The sequence below is a fragment of the Saimiri boliviensis genome, chromosome 2, assembly GCF_048565385.1.
Source record: "Saimiri boliviensis isolate mSaiBol1 chromosome 2, mSaiBol1.pri, whole genome shotgun sequence".
NCBI lineage: Eukaryota > Metazoa > Chordata > Mammalia > Primates > Cebidae > Saimiri > Saimiri boliviensis.
Window position 1 is genome coordinate 211,997,233 of NC_133450.1, and position 17,814 is coordinate 212,015,046.

The 17,814-nt window shown below is 41.7% G+C and overlaps 1 protein-coding gene across 1 annotated transcript in view; it reads right to left on the reverse strand.

Annotated features, from left to right (window-relative positions):
* Nucleotides 1–17,814, reverse strand: part of BRINP1 (BMP/retinoic acid inducible neural specific 1) — a 204,440-nt gene that overhangs the window by 141,354 nt on the left and 45,272 nt on the right. Inside the window, exon 2 of the mRNA XM_003925186.3 lies at nt 8,087–8,354. Within this exon, the coding sequence (XP_003925235.1) occupies nt 8,087–8,304 (218 nt within the window). The 5' untranslated portion in view covers nt 8,305–8,354. The remainder of the gene's footprint in view (nt 1–8,086; nt 8,355–17,814) is intronic.

The window sequence follows — 17,814 nt, forward strand, 5'->3', positions numbered from 1 at the left end:
AGGGTGAATATCTTACTTCATAAGGAATACTGTAGGCAGAGTAAAAAGTCATTAGAATTCCCAGAAGGAAGAATTTTTTTTGACTGGAGAACTAGTTTGCCTTAACCACTCCCTCTATGCAACAGAAAGCAAAAATGGATCCACCTCTCTTCATGCATTGAACTGCCATCCTGGTCTCTGGCCATGTCTAAAATCACAGATGAGGCCAGATGCAGTGGCTCACGCCAGAAATCCCAGCACTTTGAGAGGGTGAGGCGGGCAGATCTCGAGGTCAAGAGATCGAGATCATACTGGCCAGCATGGTGAAATCCCATCTCTACTAAAAATACAAATATTACCTGGGCATGGTGGTGCATTCCTGTAGTCCTAGCTACTTGGGAGGCTGAAGCAGAAGAATCACTTTAAGCCCAGGAAGCAGGTTGCAGTGAGCCGAGATCCTGCCACTGCACTCACTCCAGCCTGGGCAACAGAGTGAGACTCTGTCTCAAAAATTAATTAATTAATTAATTAAAATAAAAACATGGAGGATTCTTTCCCCATTTTATCCTGTGGACACATGTTCTGCGAATCCAGTCATTACAGTGGTACCTATATTTAAGCCATCCCAGTTCAAACTCATGAAGACCAAAATCTGAGACCATTTATTTAAATATTCTTCTAATCATCTTTTTTTTTTCCTTCTTCCCCAGAAACACTAGAGCAGGATTTCTCAACCTCTACACAAATGAAAGTACATTGGATAATTATTTGCTGGAGAAGGCTGTCCTAATCATTGTAAGGTATTTAGCAGCATCCCAGATCTCTGGCTACTACTCACTAGATGCCAGAAACACCCCCAATAAACACCACTACTAGTTGGACACCAAAAATCTCCCCAAACACAACTGCTACGTGTCCCCTTAGGAAACAATATTGTCCTTGACTGAAAATAATTTTCCTAGGCCCTGTCTGTCCTAGACCAATTAAATCTAAATACCTGGAGAAACATCCAAGCATTGGTGTTTTTTTTTTTTTTTTTTTTAAACTCTGCATGTAATTCTAATATCCAGCCACTTCTTTGTATGTTGGAGAAGCATTGTGCCTAACTCAACTGTGGTTCTGCCCTCTGTTGAGATGTGTCTATCTATACCACAGGGTGGAATGCCAAACTTGGGAACTGGAAATAAAAAGGGGAAAGAAAAACAGGAGGTTTGTGGTGAGAAAACTGAAACTGCTAATTTTTTCCATCATAAACCAGGAGGTAGATTTAGACCAAATAACTCAAAGCAAAAGCTTAACAGGAAGATTGGCTTCCTCAGCCAGTTACCCCCGTTACTCAAAATGAAGTGGTATCCTTTTAGAGTGCTCTGACGTAGGCTGGAATCCAAAGCAGCAATACCCAAGCTGTCAAATTTAGGCAGAGCCCCCAATTTCCTGAGCCTGTTCACCAGAATTTCAATTCCTCTAAGAAAAAGAGGTTGTACGGTTAAAAAAGGTACGGCTAAATATTGTTAAATAGTGTAATATTAATAAAGGTCTGTGGCAAGGAGTCCTGTGTAACTTTGGGCTTTCCGTATGCAGGTCTATATTATTTGGGAAGCAGGTGGGCAGAGTCAAGAACGTAGTCTCTAGAATCACACTTGACTGTGAGAGGTCCTGCTCTATTACAAATGAACTCTTTTACCATGCACAAGCTGTGTAAATGCAGAGATAATAGCAATGCCTACTGCCCAGGATTCCTGTAAGCATCAGTTGAAATGATTTCTATATCAGATAAAATGCAATGCTAATCATTTAAGATTTCAATGTTAGCAATTAACTTATCACTGTTGTGATTATTATTGCTTCTTTGACAGTGGAAGTCATCATAGGAAAAAAATAGGTGCCCTTTTTTTCCCAGAAAACATCTTTTAATATTACATTGAACTAGAGTTCTCTGTAATATACATTTTAAAATGCTGATTTAGGCCAGGCACGGTGGCTCACGCCTGTAATCCCAGCACTTTGGGAGGCCAAGGCGGGTGGATCACGACATCAAGAGATCGAGACAATCCTGGCCAACATGGTGAAACTGATCTCTACTAAAAATACAAAAATCAGCTGGGCATGGTGGCTCATGCCTATAGTCCCAGCTACTCGGGAGGCTGAGGCAGGAGAATTGCTTGAACCTAGGAGGCGGAGGTTGCAGTGAGCCAAGATCACGCCACTATGCTCCAGCCTGGCACCTGGCAATGGAGCCTCAAAAAAAAAAAATGCTGATTTAGACTAATTTATGCTATACGAATAGAAACCTAGTCCTTGTATGGTATGATGTCAAGATTATACCTGGAATCGAAAGGCTGAAGGCTTCTTTCAAGTTCAAACACAACCCCCTGGAGTGGGGCAAGGGTGGGCTTCTCTCTAAACTCCACTTGTCTGTAAGCTCCTTGAGGGCAGGAATGTTGTTCATCACAAGATAAACTTCCCATATACAATATCTGGCACATCTAGATGCCTAATACATAATCTTGAATGACTGCTGCATAAAGACCACATCTCATTCATCCTCACAGAACCATTCACCCATCTCCAGCACCACCCATTTAGCCAAGTAGCTTTACCACAAAACCTATTATTTGTGTGAAACAAATGAAGGAATTATCAGGACAGCAGAGGAGGGCTGAAACCTCTACAGCTCTGAAATAAATATGCAAGGCAGCCAGGCAATTAGTCTTGGCTTACCAAGATTTGATTTACGCTCAACTTTCAGGTACATCTTTAGAGCTCAAAGGGATATGCAACGTAAGCCACAAACCACTTGTTCTGCAACCAGCAGGGAAAACCACTCAATATGGAACCACCTCTTGTGACATAGTGACCACCATTACCAGAATCTCCCCTTTGGCCTGACTCTTCAGATCCAATGAGTACTACAGTTGTCCTATTAAAACCACTTTTGAAGTAATTGCTAAATTTACAGCAGCTACTGATGATCTCACAGTTAGGAAAAAATAAACAGAAAATAAAAGACAAAAAGGCATTGGAAACACAGGAAAAAACCTTTGGACTAACTGGCTTTGAAATTGCCATGAGAATAAAAAAAATAATTCCTAGCAAACAACCAGCATCTGAAGTGGAGGAGGCAACCAACATTCTGAAGTGCCCTTAGGAAGCTCCTGCAAAATTCTAAGCTCCATATACTTGATATCTAAGTTGTTTCTCAGCACAATTGCATGAGGCATTTAATGTCATCTCAGTTTTATAGATGAGAAAACTGAGTCTCAGAGAGATTGAAACCTGCCCATAGTCAAAGGAAGCCCGTTGGCATTTGGTAATAAATCAGGTAATGAGGACAGGCGCAGTGGCTGGCGCCTGTAATCCAAGCACTTTGGGAGGCCAAGGCAGGAGGATCACAAGGTCAAGGGATCAAGACCATGCTGGCTAACATGATGAAACCCTATGTCTACTAAAAATGCAAAAAATTAGCTGGGTGTGGTGGCACACGCCTGTAGTCCCAGATACTCGGGAGGCTGGGGCAGGAGAATTGCTTGAACCTGGGAGGCAGAGGTTACAGTGAGCCACTACACTCCAGCCTGGGCGACAGAGCAAGACTCTGTCTCAACAGAAAAAAAAGAGAGAGAGAGAGAGAGAGAGAGAGAGAGAGAGAGAGAGAGAGATCTTTAAAAAAAAAAAATCAGGTAACTAAGAACCAGGGAGAGTCATGACAACATAGAGCTAGGGCTCATGTTAGGAAGTCCCAAAGACCAGCTTCTGAATCCCAGCTGTGCCACTTCCTAGTCCTGTAACACAAACAATGTGCACTTAGTGCCCTTCTCATTTGTGACATGGGACAATAATAGTATTTCCCCTAAGAGTGTGGCTATGACTAGTTAATGACTAATATATGTATAGTCTTTACAGAAAGTGAAAATAAATTACTTTGTCAGAATGATGATTTAGACCTCTAATGAAAAAAATTCAAGCCTAAGAGAACTTAAATTTTACAAGGCATTCTCACAAAAACTATCTCATTGACCTAGTAGGTAGGGCAGACATCATTATCCCTTTCTACAGAAGAGGAAATTGAATATCTGAGAGGTCATTTCTATCCATGGAAAGATCGCTGTTTGATTATTCACTTTTTACACCCTCTATCCTTCACCCCTAACTCCGAGAGGGGTGAAGGAAGGGGTGTGGGTTGTGTGGGGGCAGAAGCATATATGTGTGCAATCTATTGGGTTTTTTGGTCATCTCTATATCACCAAATAATTGTACAGTTTATGGATAATGATTAGTGTTAAATTCTTTTTTTTTTTCTTTTCCTTTTTTTTTTTTTTTTTTTTTTTGAGACAGAGTTTCACTCTTGTTGCCCAGGCTGGAGTGCAGTGGTGCAATCTCGGCTCACCACAACCTCCACCTCCTGGCTTCAAGCGATTCTCATGCCTCAGCCTCCCGAGTAGCTGGGATTACAGGCATGCGCTACCACACCCAACTAATTTTTGTATTATTACTAGAGACAGGGTTTCTCCATGTTGGCCAGGCTGGTCTCAAACTCCTGACCTCAGGTAATCAGACTGCCTCAGTCTCCCAAAGTGCTGGGATTACAGGCATGAGCCACTGTGCCCAGCCTTGTTTGGTGTTAAATTCTAAACCAATAAATGCATGAGTGAGTGAATGTGGCATACATGAATTTGCCCAAAATAAGAAAGCTAGAAAGAGGCTCCAGAATGAACAAAACCTGAATCTCTAGACTCCAGACCCCAAATCCTTTCCACTACCACATGCTGTATTTTCAAATGACAATATTTCACAGAATCACAGAATTTCAGAGATGAGAAGGATCTTGGACCACTTCAGCCAGCACTCCCATTTCACAGATGAAGAACCAAAGGTTCAAAGAAGTTCCATTAGTTGACCAAAGTCACACAATTAGATAAGAGAGCTGGGTCAGCACCTGAGTTCCCTGACTCTGAGGTCAAAAGTGCTCCCACTGCACCCTGGCAGATTCAAGAGCGGAAAACTCCCCCAAAGCCTTTAGGTGGCAACTCAGGTTTGTGAGTGACAGTGTTCATGTCATGCACCCAAACCACTGCATGTGCATACACTGTTGCTTGGCTTATAAAGCAACATGAGAAGAGGCTTCAGTTGGGTTTCAATTAAAAAGGTTCTCATTGTTGTCACTAGCAGTGACTTGACCATAACTCTGTGAGCAGAAGCCAGCCTCTGTGTGTAAATGCAGGAGAAAAATGATGGCCTTAGCTAGTAAAATGAGAGAACACTTTGGGAGGCCCAGGTAGGAGGATCACGAAGTCAGGAGTTCGAAACGAGCCTTACCAATACAGTGAAACCCTGTCTCTGCTAAAAATACAAAAATTAGTCAGATGTGGTACCATGCACCTGTAGTTCCAGCTACTCAGGAAGTGGGGCAGGAGAATCATTTGAACCCAGCAGGCAGAGGTTGCAGTGAACTGAGATTATGCCACTGCATTCCAGCCTGGGCAGCAGAGCAAGGCTCTGTCTCAAAAAAAAAAAAAAAAAAAAAAAAAAAAAAAAAAAAAGGAGAGAAAGCTTCTTCCCACCCAGTTTCTTTCTGAAACCTGCAAATCACCCTGGGTTCCAGCCAGGCGGAGGGAACTGGTAGAAGCTTGAGGTCTGGGCAGAACAGTAAGGCTGGCTCTCTAGCATCAGGAAAAAAAAAAAAAAGTAGCGCTATGGTAGTCAGGCCTTTTTTTAATGATGAAAATGTCAAGTTTGTAATGTGCTGTGTCCATGTTAGCATAGAGGAAGACAGGCACACTGGAAATTGGCTGTGGACATGCTTTGTTGAAACATCGGTGTTTCAACCAAGTGACATACAGGAATGAAAAAGAATCAATTCACAACTGCCCCAGTGAGCATGTCCTAGTTGGCTTTTGCTCTGATTAGCAACTGGATGAGAACATGTCTCTGGATGCATATTTGTATATGGGTTCATATGCACATTATGACAAGAGTTCCACCTAATTTTTATACATTGTATGTGCCAAATCAATGTGTGTGGTATTTATGATTTCTCAGTTATATCCATCCTGCACATTTTTCTTTATAGCACTTATTATACATGGAAATGTGCATGTGTTTAATTAATGTCAGTCTCTCCTATGACAGCAACTACTATATTTATTATACTCATGATTGTATCACCTGCCATAAATATAGTGTTTATCTGTAGCTGGTGCTTAATAATTATTTGAGGATTAAATAAAAGAAGGAAGGAATAATTAGATGACCAGGGGCCTGACTTCTGGGTTGAACTCCATCATTTAATTAACCATTTGACTTTGGTTAACTCATAAATGTAATTTTGGAGCTAGAAAGGATCTTAGAAATCAACTTATTGGATGATTGCAAACTTTGTTTTAGGAGTAGAATTCAAAGTAAAACATACATGAAATCTTAACACAAAAGTGAATGCTAACCTTCTCTAGTATAAGGGAGATGCAGGGCTCAGAATCCTGCACGATCACCTCTTTGCTACTCTCCCCACATTGCAATGGTTTCTATGGCTACTTAATTAATCCTCAGGTTTTCAAATAACATAGGCTGAAAACTGCTGATCTACATCAACCCTATCATTTGATAAATGAGGAAAGTAGAATGCAAAAAATGAGGGAGCCTACCTTATGTCACAAGACCAGTGCACGAAGAACTGAAATCAGTATCTAGAGGTCTTAATCCCCCATCCTCATTAGCAACCTTTTACTTCTCAACATGTCTGAAACAACCCCCCAGATGTTTACAAATGACTGTAAGAAAAAAAGTTTGGAAAAACGTTTTTAGAGCTCTGCAACACTCTACATTTGGAAGCTATACCGGGGGAGGCATCCAACAGAGTGTTTGGAAGGAAAGCATTGGGGTCAGGTAAATCAGTGTGTGGACTCCAGCTCCACTCCTTACTGGATGGATGAGTTATAGAAATACATTCAACCTCCTGATTTTCCCATCTGTAGAAGCTACTGCCCATCTCACGGAGGCGATTATAAGGATTGAACATCCTCCCTTCGTGGCACATGATAAGTGCTCACTAAAAGGATGCTACTGTTGAATATTCTCAATCTGTGGTTCCATTCATGATTCCTGTTATTTCAACAGCAATAGCAAACACATATGGATTATCTAATATGAACCAGAGATATCAAACTGCATTATTGCCACCACCCTGTGGTATTATGACTAGTTATCCTCCTAAGACTACACCTGATTATACCTGAGAGTTTTTTGCATTCTCCAATTCATTTAAGTACACAAATTCATTGTGTGTTTCTGATAACAAGGCAGAGCAAAAATCACTCCAGGGATCTAGAAATGAATTCCGTATAAGTCATTCCCTCAAAGAGTTTCCAGTTAGGTGAGAAAAATATACAAGAATGCACTCTACTTCCAAATGATTTTAAATTAAAGAGATGTTAGTGTAGAGAGCTGTGGATATATCAAGGACATGGTGGTTAAGTAGAATGTGAAGACCTTCAGATAGTTTCAAATAGGAAAGGTTTGAACTAAGTCTTTTTTCCGATGAGTAGAATGTCAATAGTCTAATAACCAGTACGGACCTGCTCAAGAAAAGCTTACTTTTTTTTCCCCAAACGTTTGAATGTATTTGAGTAGGATATTGGGTACATTCGCAGCATTTTCAACACAATGTTACTTATACTTGTGGTTAATACAAATTATGACTATGGATACAGATAAACCAGATTTTGAATCCCAGTTCAACCACTTCTAACTGTATGACATTGAACAAATAATTCAACCTAGCTGAGGCTTAATTACCTAACTGGTAAAGTGGGAAGAACAATCAAAACCTATATCGGATGGTTATTAGAAGGTTTAAATGAGACAATGCATAATAAGAATTAAGCCCCATGCCCAGCATATAAATAAGTACTCAATAAATATTATTTGATCCTCTCCTTAACATTGTTAATCTCTTGTGCAAAGAAAAAAAAAAGTGAAAAACAGCTTGTGGAAGAAGGAGCACAGACCCTTGACCCAGACACTTCCGTGTATAGCAAGGGTTGTACCAATCAATGCCTGACTCCATAAAGCACAATGTGAATGAAAGGCAAGGACTATTTAGCCCAGGTCTTACCTGTATATTTTATATCTGGTTGTAAATCCTTGACGGTGTCTTTCCACAAAGGATAGGTAGCTCCTGGAGTGGTGGAAAGGCCCCCTGTCTGAAATAAGCCAATCAAATTCCTTGGAGACATGTTGGTCTGTCCCAGCTGGTTCCTGGTGGGAGGGCTGCACTGAGATATGGCCCCATATAAACAGGAAGTAGAGGAGCTCAACAAACCTCCAGTTCATGCTTTTCTGCCGGCCTTTTTCCTCTCATTCTTGCTCCATTCTGTGGAGTCCTATAGAAGAAATAATAAAGAGAGAGAGAGAGAGAGAGAGAGAGAGAGAGAGAGAGAGAGAGAGAGAGAGAGAGAAGAGAGAAAGCAAAAGAGAGAAGAGGAGGGGGGAGAGGAGTAAAAGAAAAAGACACAGGAAAAGAAAAAATGTTATTAACACATCTTCATAATAATACCTTATATCAGTAGCATGCTTTAGGTTTACAAAACTCAGTACAGTTTGGGGTAAAAACATAGAATGTATGGATATCTGGGCCCATGTTCCTTTTACTGCTTACATGTTGTCTGAACATGGACAAACTGCTTGGTCTATTATGGATGCAGTTTCCTCATATGTAAAACTGAGGGTGAGCTTTCATGCCTATATCTTGGCACTTAGCACATTGTAGATGCTCAAGGAAGATGTGTTGAAGAAATGAATAAAATGAATTAATGCAGAAACAGAGCCTCATACACCTGGTAAGAGACATGGAGACACAATTCAAGTAACTGTACCATGTACTGTCTTTACTAACAACTTGCCTCTCATAAAGAGGAATCAATAAACAAGAGTTCCTTTTTCTTCTCTCACCAGGCATGTATCCATTGAGCACAAACTGCTTTTGCATGATCAGATGAATGTACGAAGTCTTGTAATGGATTATTATCATGACTATCTAGGTTGAATACTTTAGAGATGAAGAGTTCATGGAGTTTGTTTACAGTTCAGTTCTGCAATGCTCAATGGAATGTCTCCCAAACCCAAAGACACATGGCCAGAGAATTTGTCTCTTGGTAACTCAGCCTCAAAGGTTGCCAGGGTTCAGAAGGAAAACTGAAGGTGATCATGTCGGCATGGGGGTTTGCATGCTTCCTTTATTAGGTGGTATTATAGCGCAGCGGTGCCGCAATGGCAAGATGCTTAGGACTGAGCGGTAGCTTTGGTAGAAGGTCCTTGTGGAGAGAATAGACCAGAAATCACAAGGCCATGCCAATTTTGTACACAAAATTTATACTCTGTCACCCAGGCTGGAGTGCAGTGGTATGATCTTGACTCACTGCAACCTCCACCTCCCGGGTTCAAGGGATTCTTCTGCCTCAGCCTTCCGAGTAGCTGGGACTAGAAGCACATGCCACCAAACCCGGCTAATTTTTGTATTTTTTGTAAAGACTGGGTTTCATTATGTTGGCCAGGCTGGTCTCGAACTCCTGACCTCGTGATCCACCCTCATTTTCAATCTACTTACTCACTTAACTCTTTGTAACCCCATCCTACTTATTCTAACGGAAAAGCAGCTTTAAATCCAGTTTGCATATGTTAGAAACAGTATTATTTCAGGTCCTGTATTTAACTTCTCTGACTTTCAGTTTCCTCATCTACAAAATGTGGTTAACAACAGCACCTACACTCAAAACCAGGGTGACAATGAAATGACATAATTCATGTACAGTGTACACACTTGTGCCTGGCATACAGTAAGTACTCAATAAATGGCATGTACAATGATGAGAATAATGATGATGAATGTTGATACTGGTGTCAACTTGTTCCCTAGGAGAGAGTGTTTTTGTTCACCTTGTCGTCACTTCCTGGCCAAACCCTATATATCCTTCAGTAGCCAGCTGAGGTCATATCCTCAAAGGTCATTTTCTTTTTTTATTCATTTAAAAAAAAGTGTTCGTTGTTTATTCCTCTGCGCTCTGGTTGGTCATTTTCTGTAACTGCGTTTTAGCCCTTACCACCTTGTATTATACTTACAGGCCTACTTCACTTATTGCACTTCACTTTATTGAGATTTGCAAATATTAAAGTTTTTACAAATTGAAGGCTTGCAGCAACCCTCAGCCTAGCAAGTCTGTTAGTGCCAATTTTCCAACACTATGTGCTTACTTCATGTCTTGGTATCACATTTGGTAATTATCAAAATATTTCAAACTTTTTTTATCATTGTATCTGTTATGGTGGTCTGTGGTCAGTAAACTTTGATGTTATTATTGTAATGATATGGGGGTACCATAAACTACACCCATGTAAGATGGCAAACAAGCTATAAACATGTGTGTTCTGACTGCTCCACTGACTAGCTATTCCCTTTCTTTCCCTTTCCTCAGGCCTCCCTACTCCCTGAGAAACAACAGTGCTGAAATTAGGCCAATTAATAACCCTACAATGACCTCTAATTGTTTAAGTGAAAGGAAGAGTCCCACTTCTCTCACTTTAAATCAAAAGCTAGAAGGCACAGCAAAAGGCAAGACAGGCTGAAAGCCAGGCCTCTTGCAACAGTTTGCCACGTTGTGAATGCAGAGGAAAAGTTCTTCAAGGAAATTCAATGTGCTGTTCCAGCAAACACATGAATGATAAGAAAGCAAAACAGCCTGGTGCTGAATGAAGAGAGTTTTAGTGGTCTGGATAGCAGATCAAACCAGCCACGACGTTCCCTTAAGCCAAAGCCTAATCCAACGTAAGGTCCTAACTCTCTTTAACTCCATGAAGGATGAGAGAGGTGAGAATGCTGCAGAAGGAAAGTCTGAAGCTAGCAGAGTTTGTATCCTGAAGTTTAAAGAAAGAAGCCATCTTCATAACATGAAAGTACAAGGTGAGGAAGCTAGTGCGGATGGAGAAGGTGCAGCAAGTTATTCCGAACATCTAGCTAAGATTATTGATGAAGATGTCTACCCTAAATAACCTATTTTCTTTCTTGTTTTGGTGACAGAATCTTGCTCTGTCGCCCAGGCTAGAGTGCAGTGGTGTGATCTCAGCTCACTGTAACCTCCACCTCCCAGATTCAAGTGATTCTCATGCCTCAACCTTCCCAGTAGCTGAGATTACAGGTGCACGCCACCACACCCAACTCATTTTTTGTATATTTAATAGAAACAGGGTTTTGCCGTATCTGCCAGGCTGGTCTTGAACTCCTGGCCTCAAGTGCCTGCCTGCCTCAGTCTCCTAGCATGCTGGGATTACAGGCATAAGTCTCCATGCCCAGCCAACAACCTATTATCAATGTATACAAAATATATTGCTATATGTAGAAGTTGATAATTTTCATAGCTAGAGAGAAGTTAATGCCTGGCTTCAAAGCTTCAAAGGACAGACTGACTGACTCTCTCATTAGAGGCTAATGCAGCTGGTGACTTAAGTTGATGCCAATGCTCACCTACCATTCCAAAAATCTGAGGGCCCTTAAGATTATGCTAAATCTACTCTGCTTGTGCTCTAGAGTCTGAAGAACAGCACATGTGTTTACGACATAGTTTACTGAATATTTTAAGGTCATTATCAAGAACTACTGTGCAGAAAAAAAAGATTCCTTTCAAAATACTATTGCTCTTGACAAGGCATCTAGTCAGCTAAAAGCTCTGATGGAGATATACAAGGAGATTAATGGTGTTTTCATGCCTGCTGAAACAATATGCATTCTTCAGCCAATAGATCAAGGCATGAGTTTGACTTTCAAGACTTATTAAGAAATACATTTTATATTGTTATAGCCGCCACAAAGAGGGATTCCTCTGATGGATATGGGCATTGTAAATTGGAAACCATCTGGAAAGCAGTCACCATTCTAGATGCCATTAACAACATTTGTGATTCATGGGAAGAAGTCAAAATATCAACAGTAACAGGAATTTGGAAGAAGCTGATTTCAAACTTCATGAATGATCATAAGGGGTTCAATACTGCAGTGGAGTAAATCACTGTAGATGTGACAGAAATAGCAAGAGAACTAGAATTAGAAGTAGAGCCTGAGGATGTGACTGAATTGCTGCAATTTCATGATAAAATTTGAATGGATGAGGAGTTGCTTCTTATGGGTGAGCAAAGCGAGCAGTTTCTCGAGACGGAGTCTACTCCTGATGAAGATGCTTTGAACACTGTTGAAATGACAACAAAGGATTTAGAATACTACAGAAACCTTGATAAAACAGTGGCAGGATTTTAGAGTACTGATTCTGGTTTTTAAAGCAGTTCTATCTTATATAAAATACTATCAAACAGCATCACACACTACAAAATTATTTTACGAAAGGAAGAGTCTATTGAGGTGGCAAACCTCATTGTTGTCTTATTTTAAGAAATGGCCACAGTCACCCAACCCTCAGCAACCACCACCCTGATCAGTCAACAGCCAACAACATTGAGACAAGACCTTCCACCAGCAAAAAGATTCCAACTCGCTGAAAGTTCAGATGATCATTAGCACTTTTTTAGTAATCAAGTGTCTTTAATAAAGGCATACATATTATTTTCTGAGACACACTGCTATCATGCACTTAATAGACTACAGGGTATTGTAAACATCAGTTTAATATGCACTGAAGGCCAAAAAATTGGGGTGATTCCATTTATTGCAATATTTGCTTTATTGTAGTCATCTGAAACCCAATCTACAATATCTCTGAGATATGTCTATATTTGTTTCTATGTCTGTCTTGTTCATTGGGCTGTGAGCCTTTAATTGGAAATAATCTTTAGAAAACTGCGGCTACTCTCGCTCAGCTGCATGACCCTGCACAGTTATATCTCTTCTCTAGACCTCAGATTTTTATGCCTTCCATATCAAAATATGGTGAGAACACAAACAATTTGTCAACTGTAAACCCATCTCTATACATGATTAAATATGACACCTCATTTGTCTACTTTTCCAGCTGAATATGAAAGATAAAGCAAAGCTAAGGAAGAGAAAAAAATTTAAAAGAGAGATGAAATTTCTTGTCCAATTGGTTATTTCTCTCTGTTGCCCATGGCACTGTTTTTTCATGAGTTGCTACGAAAACGTGCTTGTCACTGCAAGTCTCAGCTGTCAGGGGCAAAGGAGAAAGACACGTGAGAGGAGGAGTGAGCTGGCAAAACTGTGGCCTGCAGTCTCGTTCGGAGCCTAAAACAAAGCCGTACATGGTGAGTGCAGAAGAGTAACGACGGCTGCCAAACTGTCTGCCAGAGCGTCCAGGTGGCAAGCAGGGGATGGAAGTGATTGTTGGGAGATCCTGGTAGTGACACAACACCATGAGGTCACAGTGTGTCACCCACACAGCCCTTCTACATGGCTGCTATTTTAAGTTGGTGCAGGGTGGGAGCCTGTGAGAGAATACTTAGCTGTTAGACTGCAAAGAAACATGGCTCAGAACATTGCAGCTCTCAAAAGTGGAATGCGGTCATACATGGAAGAGCCATGTGGAGTGTGTGTGTGTGTGTGTGTGTGTGTGTGTGTGTGTGTGTGTGTTTAGGAGAGTAAGACCTCAGCCTATAGTCCCAGAATTGCTGCAATTTGAAAGATTTAATTCAGGATTTCCCAAGTGTGGATCTTTTGCTCCCCAGGGAACATCTGTGATTGTCATGACTGAGGGGATGCTGCTGGCATCTGGTGGGTGGAGGTCAGGGATGCAGCTGCTAAGCATCTTACACTGCACAAGACAGCCCCCACAACAAAGAATATAGGACCCCACATGTCAATGATGTAAAAGTTGAGAAACCTGCTCTAATCCAACTCCTTTCTACAGATGACAACCTGAGTGGACAATTGGGCTAGACTCCTATCTTCTAGCTCTCGGTTACAAGTCCTTCTCATTCTGCCACATTATCTGGGCCAGGCACTGGGCATGCATAGCTGTGTTTCAACCTGCTTTGTTATTAGAGTCTGTGATGCAATCTACGTTTCCACACGTAGAGATGAATACTTCATGGAAGAAGTCAGAATATATCTCTGTTGATTTAGAAAATCACAATGATCCGCAGAGCACCAGAAATGAAAATGAAGGGTTCTATACAGTCCTTGACTCGATTAATGGAAATGGTCATATTTGGGCTTGAACAAGGATGCATACATATATTGCCCAAATATATATTTAAGTTATGATGCCAGACAATGACTCCCGTTGTGTAAATAAGATCATGTCAGCACCAACTGTGCTGGAGACTCGAGATAATATGAGAGTTGCATTATTGGTATTTATTGAGCATCTACTATATGCTGACCTTAAAATGGTTTTTCTTGGTAGTTGCCAAAGCATACAGTCAGAGCAGTTATTAATAAAGATGTATTCCACAAGATGGGTACAGTTATCCCATTTAACAAATGAGTACCTTAGGACCTGGAGACACTGAATAGCTTTCTCAAGCTCACAATTCCCAAGTGTCAGACTCGGGATTCTAACCTGCATATATCTCATTACACAGTCTGTACAATTTCCAGCATTCCCCAGCCCCACCTCACTCCAGCTGAAATTAGATGCTGCCCTCCAGAGATTCAAAATATAATGGGAGAGTCACAGCCATGTGTGAACAATCCTAATATAAAATATGCTGCTATAAATACCAGAATAAAGAAATGAAGTCCAATGGAGGAATGGAGGCCAGAGAAATTGTTTTTAGCAAGGGGTCTGGAAGAGCTCCGTAGAAGAGGGAGGTAGTACTTGAGAAGGGTTTCAAACAGCATGTAAGGTTTTAAGTGAGCACAGATGGGGAAAAGAAAATTTCAGCAGAACAAATAGCCCACAAAAAGCCTTGGGTGGGTAGGAGAAGGCAGGAGAGTGATGAGCTGTGTGCTGGGGATGGCGCACCGGGTGGCAGAGGGCTTAGGGTGAACCGGGGCCCTGAGGCAGCTGATCACCCATCTCTCACTCTCTCACTCTCTCTCCCTGTCATCAGATGAACTGTGGATTTCACTTTTGTACTGCCCACTAAGTTCAAAAAGTACTGTGGATGTTCAATAAAATTATCTATTCATTCATCGCCATACTGAACAACTATTATGTGTCAGGTACTCTTCCAGAAGATAGAAACTTAATAGTGCACAGAACAGCCAGGGCCCTCAAAGAGCTTATTTCTGGTTCGCGGGGAGAGAGGAAGAAACGAATGGGCACTGACTCTACGTGTGGCAGTTGCGGAGTGCTCTGAACAAAATCAAAGCGGGTCAGAGGGATGAGAGTGTAGGTGCTGCTTTCTGTGCAAGGGTGCTCAGGAAAAGCATCTCTGAGAAAGGGGCTTCCAGGGGGAGACCTAAAGAAAGTAAAGGGATGAGTGGTACAGAAGCCCTAGGGAAAAGCAATGTCAGTGGAAAAAGGGAAAAGAGACAGGGACAGGGCAGGTTCATGTTCAGCCTAATCAGAAGTCAGGCTGCATTTCAGTCTCTCACAGGGAGCTTACACTTTAGTTGCTGTAAAAGTCATTTAGAGGAAGAGACCACATATTAAATGAACATTTACTATGTGCCAGAAACTGCACTTGTTTCTTTAATGTGACCTGTGGAAATACCAGGAGGGCGAGGGGTGATGGTCCCCATTTTATACATGGTGGAGAGGGAAGAGCTACATTCAGAAAGACGAAGTAACTGGCCTCATACCACAAAGCTGGCAAACAGCAGATTTAGAACTGTAGGCTGTGCTGTTCTGTGTGAATTTGGGAGCCCCTGACCATGTGTGTTTATCAAGAGCTTTCAATGTGGCTAGTCCAAATGGAGGTGTGCTATTCATAAAAATAAACACTAACATTTCAGAGACTTAGCAAGAATATTCAAATTTATTTATTTTTTTGAGACAGGGTGTCACTCTTATTTCCCAAGCTGGAGTGCAGTGGCACAAATACAGCTCACTGCAGCATTGACCTCCAGGGCTCAAGTAATCCTCCTGCATCAGCCTCCCCTGTAGCTGGGACTACAAGCACATGTCACCATGCCAGCTACTTTTATTATTTTTTGTAGAGAATAATTTTATTATTTGAGGGGAGGGCTCAAGCCATCCTCCCACCTTGGCCTTCCAAAGTGCTGAGATTATAGGCATGAGCCACCATGCCTGGCCAACAGGATTTTAAATAGTTAACTAATGTTTCACATTGATTACATGTTGAAATATTATGATCTGGGAAATGTTGTATTAAATAAAAAATTAAGGTGGCTGCTAGAGACTTTAAAATTACACATGTGGCTGGTATTCCACTTCTATTGGGCAGCGGGGGCCAGGATGAACCCTCATACTCTCCAACACTGCTCCAGAAGGTCATTCATCCATCGCTACATTTTTTTTTTTTTTTAGACGGAGTTTCACTCTTGTTGTCGAGGTTGGAGTGCAATGGCGCAGTCTTGGCTCACTGCAGCCTCCACCTACCGGGGTCAAGCAATTCTCCTGCCTCAGCCTCCCAAGTAGCTAGGCACGCGCCACTGAACCCGGCTAATTTTGTATTTTTTTTTTTTGGTAGAGATGGGGTTTCTCCATGTTGATCAGGCTGGTCTCGAACTCTCGACCTCAGGTGATCCGCCCGCCTTGGCCTCCCAAAGTGCTGGGATTCCAGGCCTGAGCCACCATGCCTGGCCCCATCTCCACATTTTTATCAACAGCGTAGAACCCAACTTACTCTCCCTTAGAGCCTTGGGGTTGAGCCACTTCCCGCTTGCCTCTTGTCTCCAAAATCACCAAACTAACAAACAATAAATATACTGGAAATATAAATTCCCATGCACAAGGGCCACATCTCCCAATCCCTGTGCCCTAGCAACAGTCTAGAATATCTACCACTACGCATTTCAGAACTGCTGTTCTTCCAAAAGATTCACAAAGGGAATTTCCTAGCACTGGAGTTTAGAGCTTGTCAAATGAGAGACTGGTTCTATTCTGAGTGCTGCCCTTGACCTCCTGTGACCTCCAGTGCATCACAGGCCCATTGCTGCACAGGGCTCTGGTCTATCCAGAGCTGCCAACACTGGCTGTGGTGTGGCGAGCACGTGGGGGCCTTGGTTGAACTGTGCTATATATAAGACTGCAGTGTTATTAAGGGAATCGGGTTCATCCCACACAGAGTGCATTCTCTAATTGTTGCTATTGTAAATTATTTACATCCGAGGCACGCACTCAGGAGGAGATGAGAGAGAATGACCTTCCAGCAGCGCTGTTACCAAGCTCATCCTCTAGAGATTTCTGCATGGATTGCTGGGCCATGACCCATATTCTGGGCCAGAGGTAGAAGGGAATGCCTCCTCCCACTCACCACCCAGGTCCCTGAGAAACTGGGCTGATGATGGGATCTGGGAAATTAACCCACAATACCTGCCTGTTAAATCTGAGTCAACTGGATAATCTCATATAGGCTTAACTCCCAAATCTGCTTCGTCAGATAAGATTTCCCACCAGCAATGCAGACCTTCAAAGCTGAGTAACCTTCGGCATGTTATTAACCCCCTCTGTGCCTCAGTTTCCTCATCTGTAAAACGTGGCCAGTAATGGGAGATGCACATCTCTCAGAGTTCAGATCCAAATTAAACATAATTTTAAAATGTAACTATTTGTGTTGGTTTAAACTGAAGCCAGAAACTATAGCTACCATATTCCAAACACAGGTGCATAACTGTCATATAGAACTTATAAAATCAGGCAACCGAAATGTACTTTTTGGGTGTTCTTCTTACCCACATTACAGCATTAAAAGTAAGATGCCAGGACTAGGAGTGGAGTTTAAGTGGCCTCTGACAGTGTTGAGACCTCCTTTCTA